The 17,707-nt window shown below is 37.0% G+C and overlaps 3 protein-coding genes across 6 annotated transcripts; all 3 read left to right on the forward strand.

The window, feature by feature from the left end:
• Positions 1 to 413: 413 nt before the first annotated feature.
• LOC110231044 lies at positions 414 to 6,250 on the forward strand. Its single transcript, XM_021035761.1, has 7 exons — positions 414 to 1,999; positions 2,426 to 3,725; positions 4,101 to 4,380; positions 4,630 to 4,737; positions 4,823 to 5,101; positions 5,454 to 5,597; positions 5,711 to 6,250. The coding sequence occupies exons 1-7, from the start codon at positions 868 to 870 to the stop codon at positions 5,897 to 5,899; spliced, it is 3,432 nt and encodes a 1,143-aa protein (XP_020891420.1). The 5' UTR covers positions 414 to 867; the 3' UTR covers positions 5,900 to 6,250.
• LOC9323549 lies at positions 846 to 12,841 on the forward strand. Of its 4 annotated transcripts, none has more exons than XM_021035760.1 (8): positions 846 to 867; positions 7,644 to 8,790; positions 9,266 to 10,619; positions 10,851 to 11,130; positions 11,507 to 11,614; positions 11,695 to 11,973; positions 12,072 to 12,215; positions 12,345 to 12,839. In XM_021035760.1, exons 2-8 carry the CDS (start codon positions 7,644 to 7,646, stop codon positions 12,531 to 12,533), a joined length of 3,501 nt encoding a protein of 1,166 aa, XP_020891419.1. In that variant the 5' UTR covers positions 846 to 867; the 3' UTR covers positions 12,534 to 12,839. The 4 variants fall into 4 exon arrangements, with proteins under 4 accessions (XP_020891419.1, XP_020891416.1, XP_020891415.1 ...); XM_021035757.1 differs by lacking the exon at positions 846 to 867 and adding an exon at positions 7,087 to 7,408 and having other exon boundaries at positions 7,484 to 8,790; positions 12,345 to 12,841; XM_021035756.1 differs by lacking the exon at positions 846 to 867 and adding an exon at positions 7,087 to 7,408 and having other exon boundaries at positions 7,589 to 8,790; positions 12,345 to 12,841.
• An 86-nt stretch (positions 12,842 to 12,927) lies between these two features.
• On the forward strand, positions 12,928 to 15,544 carry LOC9323550. The gene is made up of 12 exons (XM_002887440.2): positions 12,928 to 13,088; positions 13,199 to 13,277; positions 13,369 to 13,456; positions 13,603 to 13,752; positions 13,969 to 14,100; positions 14,205 to 14,355; positions 14,455 to 14,493; positions 14,579 to 14,653; positions 14,806 to 14,865; positions 14,991 to 15,055; positions 15,167 to 15,257; positions 15,342 to 15,544. The coding sequence occupies exons 1-12, from the start codon at positions 13,002 to 13,004 to the stop codon at positions 15,378 to 15,380; spliced, it is 1,056 nt and encodes a 351-aa protein (XP_002887486.1). The 5' UTR covers positions 12,928 to 13,001; the 3' UTR covers positions 15,381 to 15,544.
• Positions 15,545 to 17,707: the final 2,163 nt, after the last annotated feature.

Raw genomic sequence — 17,707 nt, forward strand, 5'->3', positions numbered from 1 at the left:
AATTTGGGACTTAATCCAGATGGATAGAATTGCAGTTAATAGTAAAATGACTTGTGAATTATTAGATAAAGATTCACTTATAGAGTTATAGTAGTGAGTGAATGGAAAAAAATGAAGAAAAAGTATAATATTATTTTTCACGTTTTTGTTAAATGGGTACCAAAAAAAGCTCTGTTTTGGCTTTGTTATATGTATAGTTTAAAAAAAGATTGATTCCCTTGAAACAAAAATTCGTCTAATAAATAACGAAATTTTTTAAAAGAAGCAATGCGAATCCGAATCTTTGGATTTTAGCAATATCATTAAGTAGAACACAATTTTTGCATTATATACATACACTCTACCATATAAATTGTAAAGAAGCGACATCTGTAAATTGAAAAGAAAGAACCCTAATTTTTAAATTTAGGAATTTTTATTTTTTAGTTTACCAGTGAATGTTCGAAATCATTACAATCCATTGAAACCTCAACGTGCGTGGCTTCTCCTTCGCTTCTTCGTTTGATCTGTGATTTTAAAGCGCATTTTCTCCTTCGCCATAGCAGAAGTTTCAATTCTCCTTGGATCCACTTCCACGTCTTTTTTTTCTCCGGATCTTCAGCTCTTTACGTGTTTGGAGCATGATTCCTGAGGATTTTTAGAGGTTTTAAGCGCTTATTGGAGTTCGTATGAGCACACGTGAGTCTTGTCTGCCTGAAACATCTTCTCTTGGCTTGTTTCATGTGACTGAAAATATTGGTTATGGGTAGATTTTGATTCTCCAAATTGTTTTGGGTTAAGAGTGTTTTGCGTATCAGACAACATCTCAACAGACAAAAAGATTTTATCTTTTCTCTTGGTTACAGGATTGGTTAAAGCATATTGTAAATGACGGACCAAAGCTCTGTTGATGGGATTTTAGAGTTTCTTAGGAATAATCGTTTCTCTCAAGCTGAGGAAGCTTTGCGTCATGAGCTTAGTAACCGGTCTGACATTAATGGCTTTCTTCAGAAACTTAAGCTTGAGGATAAAGATTCAAATGAAAAGGAACTTCGCAGGTCAGGTTCTCGAGATAGTGAAGTCTCCAAGGAGCTGATTGTGAAAGAGGTAGACTGTGGGACTAGCACCAATGGGTCTGTTATCAAGTGGGAAAATGGTCCGGCTGCTGACAAACCGAGCAAGAAGGAAACGGTTGTATCAACTGAGATGAGCTTCACATTCTCCAAAAATTCGGGTGATGCTGCTGCTCTTGATGCGCATTCCTATAAATTTACTTCCGGAAATGGTACCTTGGAGCCTTATCGAAACATTGATGATAATAGTAGTAGTTTGGTGGATTCTTACGCATTCGAACAGTCGAGGCATGGGAATTTGGCTGATATCGATAAGAAGATAGTGGAAACTGGTGAAGATATCGTGTTCTTTGGCAATAAGAGTACTTTATGGTCTGGAAATTCTACTAAACGGAATTCCGGGTCCAAAATAATGGAGACAAATGAGATGGATCGGCTAGTTGAAAATTCTGGAAAGCATGACAGCTATAAGGGTAGCATTCTTTTAAGAACTGAAGATGTCGTAGCTACCTCAGAGAACTGGAAAGAGTGTTCTGTTGATACTCTTTTTCAATCTTCCAGAGGAGATGCGTCAACCAGTTACAATCTGGTTAGCAGCTCGAACAAAAGAGAGGGAAAGAAAAAGGCAGACATTAGTGATGTGAGGGTAGCAATCAAGGAGCAAGAGAGCGAGGTGGCAAGAGCTTTATTCTTTGGTAAATCTCAATCTACTTTTGATGACAAAAACATCAGCAGCTTAGGTTTTCCACTTGTCTATGATACCCGCAAGGAAGAGTTTCCTAGGCTGCCTCCTGTTAAGCTCAAGTCTGAGGACAATCCTCTAAGTCTTTACTGTGAAGAAAAATTTGAACGTGATGGTTCAGGTCCAAGGCTGATCAATGATGAGGAGGCCCTTCTCATAGGCTCATACCTTGATGTTCCCATTGGACAAGAAATTAGCTCATCAGGTTAGATTGCATGACAATGCAGCCGTACAACTTCTAAGTTTTCATTCTGACTGCTGAATAATGGTTGTTTGAAATGATTTTCCTCTTCCAGATGGACTTCTAAAGACATGCATTTTTCTCTTATCTTTCATTCTTATAGGAACTACTGTGGTTATCACATTGTTACTAGCTACATTTTTTTCTCCGCGAATCTGCAAGTAACATGTTTTAATTTGATGAATGCATACATTAGAACAATGCATTGAGAAGTTACTGGCATCAGTTCCAAAGAAAGCAAGTAATAATGGTTTAGATTTCTTCCTTTCCCATTCTGCTTTCTATAAGGACCATGTCGCTTCACTTTTTACTTTTTTAGTTTAACCTTAATCTTATCAATTTTACTTCAGGTGTGAATGTAAGTTATAATCTCGTAATGATCTCATATAGGTGGAAAAAAATCTGGTGGGGGAAACTGGCTTTCAGTAAGTCAGGGAATAGCAGATCTTGTTTCTGGTTTTGCTACTATTGGTGATGGTTTAAGTGAATCTGTTGACTACCGTAATGAATACTGGGACTCTGACGAGTATGAGGATGATGACGACATTGGGTATGTCAGGCAACCTATTGAAGATGAAACATGGTTTCTTGCCCACGAAATTGATTATCCAAGTGATCATGAGAAAGGTACGACCCGCGGAAGTCCTGATCATCATGAAAGAGATGCAAACAAAGACGAGGATGATCAGTCTTATGCAGAGGATGCATCTTATTTATCTGGTGAACAGTATCTCCAATCAAAAGATGCTGAACCTATTTCTTCAGAAAATGACAGAAGACTTACGGTCTCAGAAATATATCCAGCTAGTAAGAAAAATGATTTACTAGCCCAATATGATGGGCAATTAATGGATGAGGAGTTGCTCAATTCAATGCGGATCGAGCCTGTTTGGCAGGGGTTTGTGGCTCAGTCAAATGAACTTGTAATGAAAGGCATAAATGTCCATCGAAAATCTCATCTTGATGATGTTTACGTCGAAGATGATCAACATGATTCAGTCAGGTCAATTGGTGTGGGTATTAGTAGTGATGCAGCTGATTTTGGCAGTGAAGTACGTGAAAGTTTGGCTGGAGGTAGCAGTGAGGGAGATTTTGAGTACTCGCGTGATCATGATCCTGTAGCATCCAGGTTTAAACAGCTTTACTCCGAGTCAGATAAGAAACATATTGATGGCCCAAACAAGAATAAACAAAAAGCAAGTAAAAATGATTCAGGCGGAAGTTTTCATGTGAAGATTCAAACTGATGGTGGTTTTTCGTTTGGCTCGTCACAAAAAGATGGGCAGTTAATGCATGCAGAATCTAGTAAATCATTATGGTCAGGCACTCGTGAAACGGTAACCAGAGATAGAAACAGCGAACGTTTAAGTGCTTCAACAGCTACAGATGATATGGTTGCAACTTGGAGACAAAAAAGTAGTGATTCATCAAGTTCTCGAAGTTCTTTGAATGAAAATAATGCAACGTCCCTAAAATCTGTAAAATCATCTCCCTCTTCTCTGTCAAATTATGCTCGCGAAGAAAGAAAGCATGCTGATAAAGAAAATGATAGCAGTGAAAAAGAGGATGACCATGCGACAGCACTTGATGATGAAGAGGCAGTGGCTGTCCAAGAGCAAGTTAGACAAATTAAGGCCCAAGAGGAGGAGTTTGAAACCTTTGACCTCAAAATTGTGCATCGAAAAAACAGGTAAGATTTCTCCCTAACTCTTATGTTTTAAATTACAACAGTAATCGCTTTATTTCTTGTTTAGGAGAGCTACACATGATGTTTTTTTTTTGTCTCTGATTGTTGCTTTTCAACCTAGAAACATCATTTTAAGTAAAACTGTGAATAGCATATTTAATTGAACTAACTACATTCCTTCTGCTTTGTATTGATCAGGTCCAATTTTGAGAAAATATTTTAAGTTGATATGTTTTACTGTAATTACCTAGGATAAGTATATTCGTTTGAAAAGTTAGACCAAAATACTAGTTAAAAAATTTCGTCATCGTCTTAATTTTATACTTTTATTTATAGCTGAGAGTGCTGCTCTCTTATTACTTATTTGATATTGGTCAGGACTGGTTTCGAAGAGGAAAAGAACTTTAACGTGGTTTTAAATTCGGTCATTGCTGGGCGGTACCATGTCACTGAGTACCTTGGATCAGCAGCCTTCAGTAAAGCCATACAAGCGCATGACTTACAGACAGGAATGGACGTCTGTATAAAGATTATAAAGAACAACAAAGACTTCTTTGACCAAAGTCTTGACGAGATAAAACTTTTGAAGTATGTCAACAAGCATGATCCTGCTGACAAATACCATCTTCTACGGTTGTATGATTACTTTTACTATCGGGTAAGTGATCACATCCCTTTTGCAAAATTTGATAGTATATCAATAGGGACCAAGTGGTAACTTTAGGGGAGGTAGAAACCACTTAATCAGGTAAAAATTGCTAAGAAGCTGCGGTATTAACTTCTAAAAGGTCTCACATATGCCAATTTATTGAAATATAAAAGGGGTCATGGAAAACCAAGTAGGTTTGCAGTAGATCTCTTTGTGGATTGTTTGGTGTGATGGAATCTCCATGACTGTTTTTTGCAGGAGCACTTGCTCATTGTATGTGAACTTCTTAAGGCCAATCTATACGAATTCCACAAATTTAACAGAGAATCAGGTGGTGAAGTTTATTTCACGATGCCAAGGTTGCAGGTTTGTCCACTTCATCATTACCGTTCATCATAGATACGTATATATATATCCGATTCCTAATCTCTTTGGGACCGTTTTTGTACAGTCAATCACTATCCAGTGTCTCGAATCACTTCAGTTTCTGCATGGCCTTGGACTTATACACTGTGATTTGAAGCCTGAGAATATATTGGTGAAAAGCTATAGCAGATGTGAAATAAAAGTCATTGACCTTGGAAGTAGCTGTTTCGAGACAGATCACCTTTGCTCCTATGTCCAGTCAAGGTCATATCGAGCACCAGAAGTCATTTTGGGACTTCCTTATGATAAAAAGATAGATGTGTGGTCTCTTGGGTGCATTTTAGCTGAACTCTGTACAAGCAACGTAAGTCCTGCATTTCCATTGACTTGGTGCATTTCTGATGTCATTGCTTCATCATATTATTTTTTCTCATGCAAAATACATTCCGAAGAGAGACAAAATTTGCATATCTATACTCCGCATAAATTTGTTTTATTACATGGGAGCTTGTTTCTCGGGCTATTAAATAAACAAAATTTGCCAGAAACTTGTGTCATTTATAATAACAGTAGATGGAGTTAAAAGTAACTGCATCATTGGTTGTTAAAAGTAACTAACATTCTGGAGTTTCAGCTAGTTAATATTGTCTGGGTTGGTTGTTGATTTTTGGGGACAAGAAGGTGAATCCGTGTTTATCATTGAGTTACTTTTGCAGGTTCTTTTCCAGAATGATTCTCCAGCCAGTTTGCTTGCAAGGGTAATGGGAATCGTAGGATCTTTCGATAATGAAATGCTTACTAAGGGACGTGATTCCCACAAATACTTCACAAAAAACCGAATGCTCTACGAGAGGAACCAGGTTAGTGTTTTCCAGAGACCCCTAAATCCCAAAAACTCTGCAACTCTTAATGTTGAATGGAAGAAACATATGCTAATAAAGAACATTCTCTCTCAAAAAATTGGTTTGTTCAGGAAAGTAACAGACTGGAGTACCTGATACCGAAAAGAACTTCCTTGAGACATCGGCTTCCAATGGGAGACCAAGGATTCACAGACTTTGTGGCCCATCTTCTTGAGATAAACCCAAAGAAGCGTCCTTCTGCAGCAGAGGCTCTGAAGCACCCTTGGCTTTCATACCCATACGAGCCAATCTCTGCTTAAACAACTGGTGTCTTTACTTAAGCTACTAAAAGCCGCAAAACCGCAGGTTAATGGAAACCTCGTCTGTGCGAAGGTTGAAGCCCCTTTGGTGGGTGACCCTTAATACAAGTTGTGGCTGTCTTCTTCAGTCAAAATGTGAGCTGAAAAGAAGAAAAACTTTTGTGAAATTTGATTAGAGTGTAACACTGTGTCGTCAAACTTGTGATCATTATTCTCCTAGAACAGATTAAGTAGTAGAACTCTGTTTTTGTATCATCTGCTGATCCTTAGTAGTTTAGTCCTTCGATTGTGATTTATAAATGCTATTTATGTAATTTCTATATATACAGGGTATAATCATTTCAGGTGTCATATAGAAGTAAATTTCAGAGAGTGCTGTGCGTTAGAAACTCCTCTGGTGGTCTTTGTAAGGCTTGTGAATGCTATCATCAATGGAACATGAAATAACTCGTCCTCTTAGACTCTGTAGTGTCCATTGTTCTCTTTGTAGTTTATCTTTGTCTCTGTCTGTTTGTAACATCTTCCAATTCATTACCAAATAGTGACAACAACAACAACAACAAATATTCAATACCGTATAAATGATTTGTTGAATAATGGTTATGATCGGTTGAAAGAGTAAAACATTTGTTGATAATATTTAAATAGTATATTTTAGGGATTCAACTGGCTATTTTAACTGCTAGCTGTCTGACCTAATGGATACTTTTAGTAGTCTTTTGTTATAGATTAAAAATATATTCTCTCCGTCCCACAAAAATGAATTTTTTAGAAAAAAAATTTGTCCCACAAAGATAGCAGTTTTGTGTTTCCAATGTCAAATTTCAAACAGTTTACCTATTTTACCATTATTAAACAACCATAAATAATATACTCTTTAAAATATGTTAAAAGGTTAAAATTGTCATTATACATTATTTCTTAAAAATTATGAAATTTCTAAAAAAAATCTACTTTTATGGGACGGAAGAAGTATACATATTTAAGCGAAATCGCGTTTAAGAAATTAAAAATGTAAAAAAATGGTATGTCATTACATTTAAATATGTAAAAAATAGCAATATCATTACTTTTAAATTGAACTAAAATTTCGTATAAAATTTTAAAGAAAGCAAAATGAAATCATAATCATTGGATATGAGCAATATCATTGTAGACACAATTTTGCAATATTGGAAAGAAAGAACCCTAATTTTTTAAATTTAGGAATCTTTTTTAGTTTACCAGTGAATGTCCGAAATCATTACATCCATTGAAACCTCAACGTGCGTGTCTTCTCCTTTGCTTCTTCTTCTTCTTCGTTTGATCTGTAAGCGCATTTCCTCCTTCGCCGTACCTGAAGTTTCATCTCTCGTTGGATGCACTCTTATTGCCCCTTGTCTTCTTCAATTTGGTTTTTTTTTTTTGGTTCTCCGGATCTCCAGCTGTATTCGATGGCGCGTTTGGAGCATGATTTCTAAGGGTTTTTATTCAAGTTCGCATCTTCTGCATCATTCCGTATGAGCAAAAGTGAGTCTTGTTTGCCGGAAAAATCTTCTCTTGGCTTGTTTCTGAAATGTGACTGAAAGTATTGGTTTTGGGCAGATTTTGATTCTCCTATTTTGTTTTGGGAGAAAGATTCTTCAATTTGTTTTCGTATCAGACAACATCTGAACAGAAAAAAGTTTTCATCTTTTCTGTTGGGTACAGGATTGGTGGGATTTTCTTGCCAGTGGTTCTCCTGTCTATTGTGAAAGGTCAATAAATGACGGACCAAAGCTCTGTTGATGGGATTTTAGAGTTTCTTAGGAATAATCGTTTCTCTCAAGCTGAGGAAGCTTTGCGTCATGAGCTTAGTAACCGGTCTGACATTAATGGCTTTCTTCAGAAACTTAAGCTTGAGGATAAAGATTCACATGAAAATGAACTTCGCAGGTCAGGTTCTCGAGATAGTGAAGTCTCCAAGGAGCTGATTGTGAAAGAGGTAGACTGTGGGACTAGCACCAATGGGTCTGTTATCAAGTGGGAAAATGGTCCGGCTGCTGACAAACCGAGCAAGAAGGAAACGGTTGTATCAACTGAGATGAGCTTCACATTCTCCAAAAATTCGGGTGATGCTGCTGCTCTTGATGCGCATTCCTATAAATTTACTTCCGGAAATGGTACCTTGGAGCCTTATCGAAACATTGATGATAATAGTAGTAGTTTGGTGGATTCTTACGCATTCGAACAGTCGAGGCATGGGAATTTGGCTGATATCGATAAGAAGATAGTGGAAACTGGTGAAGATATCGTTTTCTTTGGCAATAAGAGTACTTTATGGTCTGGAAATTCTACTAAAGGGAATTCTAGTAAAGGGAACTCCGGGTCGAAAATAAAGGAGACAAATGAGATTGATCGGCTAGTTGAAAATTCTGAGAAGCATGACAGCTATAAGGGTAGCATTCTTTTAAGAACTGAAGATGTCGTAGATACCTCAGAGAACTGGAAAGAGTGTTCTGTTGATACTCTTTTTCAATCTTCCAGAGGGGATGCGTCAACCAGTTACAATCTGGTTAGCAGCTCGAACAAAAGAGAGGGAAAGAAAAAGGCAGACATTAGTGATGTGAGGGTGGCAATCAAGGAGCAGGAGAGCGAGGTGGCAAGAGCTTTATTCTTTGGTAAATCTCAATCCACTTTTGATGACAAAAACATCAGCAGTTTAGGTCTTCCACTTGTATATGATACCCGCAAGGAAGAGTTTCCTAGGCTGCCTCCTGTTAAGCTCAAGTCTGAAGACAATCCTCTGAGTCTTCACGGTGAAGAAAAATTTGAACGTGATGGTTCAGGTCCAAGGCTAATCAATGATGAGGAGGCCCTTCTCATAGGCTCATACCTTGATGTTCCCATTGGACAAGAAATTAGCTCATCAGGTTAGATTGCTTGATAATGTAGGCGTATAACTGCAAAGTTTCCATTCTAACTGCTGAATGATGGTTGTTCTATATGATAGTGCATGTGGTATCTTATTAATGATTTTGATCTTCCAGATGCATGCATTTTTCTCATATCCTTCATTCCCGTAGGAACTACTGTGGTTGTCATATTGCTACTCTGCAAATCTGCTGAAATAACGTGTTTTATTTTTGATGAATTCATGAATTAGAACAATGCATTGACAAATTACCAGCATCAGTTCCAAAGAAAGCAAGTAATGGTTTAGCATTTTGCATGTTAAAGTATCTGCAACTGTTTGCTCTCATTTTCTTCCTTTCCCACTCTGCTTTTTTTTTGAGTTCTGTAAGGACCATGTCGCTTCACTTTTTACTTTTTTTTAGTTTAACATGAGCCTTATCAGTTTTACTTCAGGTGTGAAAGTAGTTTTAATCTCCTAATTATCTCATATAGGTGGGAAAAAATCTGCTGGGGGAAACTGGCTTTCAGTAAGTCAGGGAATAGCAGAGGACGCATCTGATCTTGTTTCCGGTTTTGCTACTATTGGTGATGGTTTAAGTGAATCTGTTGACTACCGTAATGAATACTGGGACTCTGACGAGTATGAGGATGATGAAGACATTGGTTATGTCAGACAACCTATTGAAGATGAAACATGGTTTCTTGCCAATGAAATTGATTATCCAAGTGATCATGAGAAAGGAACGACCCGCGGAAGTCCTGATCACCATGGAAGAGATGCAAACAAAGACGAGGATGATCAGTCTTATGCCGAGGAGGCTTCTTATATATCTGGAGAACAGTATCTCCAATCAAAAGATGCTGAACCTATTTCTTCAGAAAATGACCGAAGACTTACGGTCTCAGAAATTTATCCAGCTAGCAAGAAAAATGATTTATTAGCCCAATATGATGGGCAATTAATGGAGGAGGAATTGCTCAATTCGATGCGTGACGAGCCTGTTTGGCAGGGGTTTGTAGCTCAGTCAAATGAACTTGTCACGTTAGGTGATAAGAAAGGCATAAATGTCCATCGAAAATCTCATCTTGATGATGTTTACCTCGAAAATGATCAGCATGATTCAGTCAGGTCAATTGGTGTGGGGATTAATAGTGATGCAGCTGATTTTGGCAGTGAAGTACGTGACAGTTTGGCTGGAGGTAGCAGTGAGGGAGATTTTGAGTACTCGCGTGATCATGATCCTGTAGCATCCAGGTTTAAACAGCTTTACTCCGAGTCAGATAAGAAACATATTGATGGCCCAAACAAGAATAAACAGAAAGCAAGTAAAAATGATGGTCCAGATTACATTGTAGATAATGATTCAAGCGGAAGTTTTCATGTGAAGATTCAAACTGATGGTGGTTTTTCGTTTGGTTCGTCACAAAAAGATGGGCAGTTAGCAGAATCTAGTAAATCATTATGGTCAGGCAATCGCGAAACAGTAACCAGAGATAGGAACGCCGAACGTTTGAGTGCTTCAACAGCTACGGATGATATGGTTGCAACTTGGAGACGAAAAAGTAGTGATTCGTCAAGTTCTCATAGTTCTGTGAAAGATAATAAAGCAACGTCTATAAAATCTGTAAACTCATCTCCCTCTTCTCTGTCAAATTATGCTTGCGAAGAAAGAAAGCATGCTGATAAAGAAGATGATAGAAATGATAGTAGTGAAGTAGGGGATGACAATGCGACAGCACTTGATGATGAAGAGGCAGTGGCTGTCCAAGAGCAAGTTAGACAAATTAAGGCCCAAGAGGAGGAGTTTGAAACCTTTGACCTCAAAATTGTGCATCGAAAAAACAGGTAAGATATCTCCCCAACTTTTATGGTTTGAACTATAACAGAAAGAAAGAAAGTAAGAAGTAAAACTGTAGATAGCATAACTAATTGAACTAACTATATTGCTTCTATTTTGTATTGTGTCCAACGTTGTTAAAATATATTTCAAGTTGATATATTCACTGTAATTACCTCGTGTTAGTTTTATATATAGCTTGATTGTTGCTCTCTTATTACTTGTTTGATATTTACCAGGACTGGTTTTGAAGAGGAAAAGAACTTTAACGTGGTTTTAAATTCGGTCATTGCTGGGCGGTACCATGTCACTGAGTACCTTGGATCAGCAGCCTTCAGTAAAGCCATACAAGCGCATGACTTACAGACAGGAATGGACGTCTGTATAAAGATTATAAAGAACAACAAAGACTTCTTTGACCAAAGTCTTGACGAGATAAAACTTTTGAAGTATGTCAACAAGCATGATCCTGCTGACAAATACCATCTTCTAAGGTTGTATGATTACTTTTACTACCGGGTAAGTGATCACATCCCTTCTCCAAATTTTTTTATTCTTGCAATGGTTAAGCTTCCCACGGTTGAATAACTTACTTATCTAATTCATGGTCATGGTTCATTTCATGGAGTCATTGGAGCTTATTCCAGATTTGTTCAGCATGACCTTTATAATTATGTGTATAGTCCATGTAATTCATTTTAAAATTTTACTGCTTTCTCGTTGATGCTGTGAGCTCTGCAAGTTTGTACATTCATCTCTGGATTAGTGTCTTTCTCTTCAACAATTTAAGCACAAGTGTGAATCATATGCCCTTGGGACCTTTTATTTTATACCTTTGCAATAAGTTTCTTCGTAGATTGTTTGGTGTAATGGTTCCCTGGCTGTTTTTTTGCAGGAGCACTTGCTCATTGTATGTGAACTTCTTAAGGCCAATCTATACGAATTCCACAAATTTAACAGAGAATCAGGTGGTGAAGTTTATTTCACGATGCCAAGATTGCAGGTTTGTCTGCTTCATCACTACCATACATCATAGATACGTATAGATCCGATTCCTAATCTCTGTGGTACTGTTTTGTACAGTCAATCACTATCCAGTGTCTTGAATCTCTTCAGTTTCTACATGGCCTTGGACTTATACACTGTGATTTGAAGCCTGAGAACATATTGGTTAAAAGTTATAGCAGATGTGAAATAAAAGTCATTGACCTTGGAAGTAGCTGTTTCGAGACAGATCACCTATGCTCCTATGTCCAGTCAAGGTCATATCGAGCACCAGAAGTCATTTTGGGACTTCCTTATGATAAAAAGATAGATGTGTGGTCTCTTGGATGCATTTTGGCTGAACTGTGTACAGGCAACGTAAGTTCTGGAGTTTCAGCTAGACAATATTGTCTAGTTCGGTTGTTGATTTCTGACAAGAAGGTGAATCCGTGTTTAATATGGAGTTACTTTTGCAGGTTCTATTCCAAAATGATTCTCCAGCCAGTTTGCTAGCAAGGGTAATGGGAATCGTAGGATCTTTCGATAATGAAATGCTTACCAAGGGGCGTGATTCCCACAAATATTTCACCAAAAACCGAATGCTCTATGAGCGGAACCAGGTTAGTGTTTTCCAGAGACCTTAGAAAGAACATTCCCTGAACCCCAAAAACTCTGCGACTTTTAATGTTGAATGGAAGAAGCATTTGCTAATAAAGAACATTCTCTCTGAAATAATTGATTTTGTTCAGGAAAGCAACAGACTGGAGTACCTGATACCGAAAAGAACATCCTTGAGACATCGGCTGCCAATGGGAGACCAAGGATTCACAGACTTTGTGGCTCATCTTCTTGAGATAAACCCAAAGAAGCGTCCTTCTGCAGCAGAGGCTCTGAAGCACCCTTGGCTATCATACCCATACGAACCGATATCAGCTTAAACAATTGGTCTAAAAAGCTGCAAAAACCGCTGATTAGTGGAAACCTCGACTGTGCAAAGGTTGAAGCCCCTTTGGTGGGTGACCCTTGAGTACAAGTTGTGGCTGTCGTCTTCTTCAGTCAAAATGTGAGCTGAAAAGAAGAAAAACTTTGTGATATTTTGATTAAAATGTAACAATGTGTTGTTAAACTTGTGATTATTATTCTCTTAGAACTGATTAAGTAGTAAAAACTTTTTGTATCATCTACTGATCCTTAGTACTTAGTACTTAGTCCTTTGATTAAATGATTCATGAATGTTATTTTTATTTTTACAACTATAATATAATTCAGGATTAGTTTTGCAATCAAATTAAGTTTTTTCTTTTAAATTATAGTTTTGCTCTCCCAAACCAAAAAAAAAAAAAGGAAATTAAAAAGAGAAAGGAAGTTGTGAACAATCTCGTCGCTCAGTAGTGTGACTGATTCAGATGACCAGTGTCTCCGTCGCCGTCGTAGCTCCTCCGCATCGTTGCCCATTCTCTCGTCATCTGAGTCTGACCAAGCTTTCTCTTCAAGTACTCTTTCTCTCTCTCTTCTATCTATCTCACTCTCTCAGTGTGTGTCTCTTTAGGTTTCATCTTCCAACCTTTCGTTTTTTTTTTTCTCTTCGCTTGTCATTCTGAAGATTCCTAGAACCGGTTGGCGAAGGAAACAGCTAGGATTTGCTTTAGCTTCAGCTGCGGCCTCAGAATCGCCATCGGAAGGTGGATTAGAAGCTCTGTGTTTAGATTTTCTTCCCGTACAATTCACTTGATCGTTTTTGTTAACTCTTCTTGTGAATCTTGGATTTTACAGCTACCTATGATCCAGAGCTCCGTTTAGTTTTCGAACTCGCTACCGATTCTGAGTTGTATGAGCTTGAGAAAATCCTTTTTGGTCCCAGGTTAATTTCGCAAGTTATATTAGTGCTCTTTGTGATTTGGGTTTAGAATTCAGTGGCTTGATTAAATCCTTGCACAGAATGATGTGATGATGTGAATTTTGTGCTCTGAGTAAATGTTTTTGGGAATACTTTGTTTTGGTGAGCAGCTCCTTCAGCCCTTTGCTGAAATCAATCCCAAACAAAGGAGGACGTGACCGGTTAATGATAGGCCAAGACATTCAAGTGCGAGATGGTTATATCGAAGCTCTTGAATCGAGATTCTTGTTTCTAGCTGCTGATGCTCGCTCAACACTCAGGTAGGTTTTGCTTGTTATATCCTTGACATTAGACAATCAATAGGGTATTAAGTTTTCAATGAAGTAGATATGAACCTTGATTTGTATGGAGCAATCTGTTTCATTGACATTGTTGCAACTTCAGGACTCATCTAATTGAAATCGACCCATCATCTCTTACTATATATGTTCACAGAGAGTCCGAACCAAAGAATTTGAGTATCTTTCGTTTTATAGGGGTTGGAGGCCTTCATACAAAAACGTTTTACTTGCGGTGAGAAATAATTTGAATATTCCCTGCTCTAGCCAATTGCCAACAGAAGACTTAGAAGCAGAGATTTTTCTTTATCTTGTCGACAATTTCTCGAGGTATTCGGGGTGACCCCTTTAGTTTCGCTGCAAGCTTTTTCAATTGAGTGAGTTCTTTTGAACTCCTTTTTTTTTTCACTGCAACCTCTAACTTATCTATATAGTGAAGCATCAGGGGTTTTTCCAGGCTTGTGGGAAAATTCTGAAGTCTCAGAGGCAAAGGGAAGCTTAGAACTCGGGCTCAGTAAATGGAAAGTTGAACTACTTGCTGCACTACATGTTGGTGCTACAGAGGTCCAATCTATGATTCTGAAGGTAGTCTTGTTTTAAGATGTCTCACTTTTGAAATAATATGTTTGTTCTCAATTTATGATTCTTGTTACATGTGTTTTTGCTTCTTCAATTTTCTTGCAGGGTGGCGGCGTGATCACATTTGCCAAAGTTTATCAGTTGGTATGAAATCGATAACAGTTTGTGTGCTTAAACTTCTTCTTCTCTGAGGCGAAACAAATAACTGGTATATTCTGGCCCTATATAGTTGGCTAAGAAACTATCGGGAAAAGTATTCCTTGAAGCTGCCAACTACCAGATTAGGAAAGAGATGCTAAAAAAGGTTTGCATCTGTATGTATTTCATCATACTGCATAAGAATTTTTCATCATCACTCAGGGATTTGAGAAGCATGAAATCATGAAGTTCCTGAGAAGCATTACATGTCAATGATGTAACGAATTGATATGTCGATACATCAAACTCTTTCTACAGGGTGGACAGTTAGCTGCCATTAACATGGAATCTCGAGCAGCTCTGCTTGCAGCAAAGCATGTATTTATTTTTTTCCATCTCTCGTTTATTTCCCTCTACCTATCTATTGTCTTTGAGCTATCTTCATTACGTAAACCATGTTTCGCCTTATAATGTGATTACAGTGACTTTTATTGATCGTACAGGGCTTTGCAGGAGCTGCAGCCAGATACATTGGCTTAAGAACAGCGATGCAATTACTCGGCCCCATGTAGTTTACACTGCTCTAATCCTAGATAACATAGCATTTACATTACATATGGATCTGCATCTAATTCTTCTTAACTTGTTTATATCCGGACAATAATTGTGGAATTTGCAGGATGTGGGGGACATTACTGGCTGACTTAGTTATTCAGATGCTCGAGACTGACTACGCTAGAATCTTAAGAGCAATTTACGCTTTTGCTCAGGTACACTTCTCTTTTGCATCAAAGTCTGCATTTACTTAGTTTTAAGATTCAAAGGTTGTTTAAAAGCATTGTTTTGTTTTGCAGATTCGGATCACCAGGACATACAGGCTACCTTGTAAATGAAGTCACAGTTTTGTTTTCTCAATCTCAGTGTCCCTACGAATTATGTCGGCAAAATGTTTATCACACTCGTATAATTCGCTTGTGGTTGAAATGAAATTAGACGGTACTCGAATAGATAGAAAAGAGTGCTCATGTTTTGGAGCCACGGAAACAATGTTTTAACATATTTGATTCCTTAGTGGTAACGAGCGCCGAGCGGATAAGCGACGTGTGGGGTTCTTTGTGACACGTGTCTGCTCCGTGGAACAAGGTAAAAGATATTAGTCCTTTAAGCGCTTACCACGTGTCTGGTCAGTAACCCTCTAAAGCAACTGCTCTTGTTTCTTTCACGACGATAAGCCGCCGCGTTTCTCCACGTGGCTTTTTGTCGGAATTTCATACTATTCTTTTGCAAACAATCTTATTATAAATTAGGCAAAATTCCTAAAAAAATTCTCAACTATTTAATATTGGAAAAAATGTCGTTAAAATCCCCAACTTATTCAAAACGTTGATTTAAATCCTCAACTCATGACGAAACAAAATAAATATCAAACTTATGTTGACTTTCCAAATAAATATTAAACTTTTGTTGACTTTCCAAATAAACACCAAACTTTCATTGACTTTCCAAATAAATATCAAACTTCCGTTGACCTGATCATATTAGGTACGACGTTAAGTGGGTTACTAAATTCTCAACTCATGACAAAACGAAATAAATATCAAATTTATGTTGACTTTCCAAATAAATATCAAACTTATGTTGACTTTCCAAATAAATATCAAACTTCCGTTGACCTGGCCATATTAGGTACGACGTTAAGTGAGTTAATAGATCTCGTAAACGGAGGTAATTTTCTGTTAACATATATGTTAATTGATAACGACGTCGTTTTGTCGTAACGATTGAATTAAATCCCTAAAGTCAATCTTAGATCCCCAAATCGAGCAAAATCCCTAACCCTAAATAGAGTATGATTTGAAACTCGAGATTTTATTGAACAGTTAATACAAAACAACGTCGTTTTATGTTTAGAAGGAATACTTGTTAGTGTTTTGATCAACAAACGAACTCTGTATGAAGAACAAAACCAAAATAAAAAATAGAATATGAAGAAACTTGATTTTTATTGATAAGAGAAAATGTATTACAAACAATGATGTTATTGAGTTTGACTCGATCTACTTATACAACACGAAACAACGTATACGTACATGTGTTAATCGAAAAGACACAACTTTACAAACAGACACAACTATACGTACGTACATTCGTGACTCTTACGTAAATAACTAACTTATAGGAATACGATTTTAGGTTATATGTCTTAGATGAGATTTGATTATAGTTCAACAATACTGTCATTTTTAATTAGCGGGTCTGTTAACAGAAAATTAATCCCGTTAACATTATCTGTTAACTCACTTAACGTCATGCCTAATATTGCCAAGTCAATGAAAGTTTGGTGTTTATTTGGAAAGTCAACATAAGTTTAATATTTATTTGGAAAGTCAACATAAGTTTGATATTTATTTCGTTTCGTCGTGAGTTGAGGATTTAAATCAACGTTTTGAATAAGTTGGGGATTTTAATGATATTTTTCCCATTTAATATTTGCCAGAAAAAAATCTGAACTTTTTTCGATGTCGGAAAAAAACCCCAACTAATTTACCGCAGACAAAAAAAACACGAACTATTTTATTTTTCCAATTTCCTCTCGTCTCCGTTACGGGCGTTAACGCCGTTGTTGACGCCGTTACTATTTTTTGGGAAAATTCTTGAAAAAAACCCAAGTTATTTAAGTTTGCCAGAAAACTACCCGAATTATTTGTTTGTTGCCAGAAAAATACATAGATTAACATTTTTCTTTTCTTTTTTTTTGTCTTCCATCAACAATGTAAGATGGTAAGAGCTCATAACTTTTATGTGTTATCTTGAACCTCATAAAAGTTTTCATTTTTCACTATTACTTAGGACAATTAAATTTAAGAACAAAAATATACAAATAGATTAGTCGATTTTTAAATTTTTAAATTAGATTTGTTTTTGGATCTATTTAGACTTTACAAATTTTGGGACATCATCAACAATAAAACACTAAATTTCATAAAAGCCCCAAAAATTTTGGTAGATCTTCAAAAATTCTCTACATAAATCGCAAAAAAAAATACTCCAATCAAGCAAAATCCACCAAAATTGAAGGTAAAGCTAGCTTAATCAAACCAACTCAACGCTAAAAAAAACGACTAATCTAATTGTATTTTTTTTTTGTTCTAGTTAAAAAATTAGAGAATCAACTAATGTAATTGAGAGATTTGTTCTAATTGGAAAATTGAAAAATCGA

This window comes from Arabidopsis lyrata (assembly GCF_000004255.2).
Source record: "Arabidopsis lyrata subsp. lyrata unplaced genomic scaffold ARALYscaffold_2, whole genome shotgun sequence".
Lineage (NCBI taxonomy): Eukaryota > Viridiplantae > Streptophyta > Magnoliopsida > Brassicales > Brassicaceae > Arabidopsis > Arabidopsis lyrata.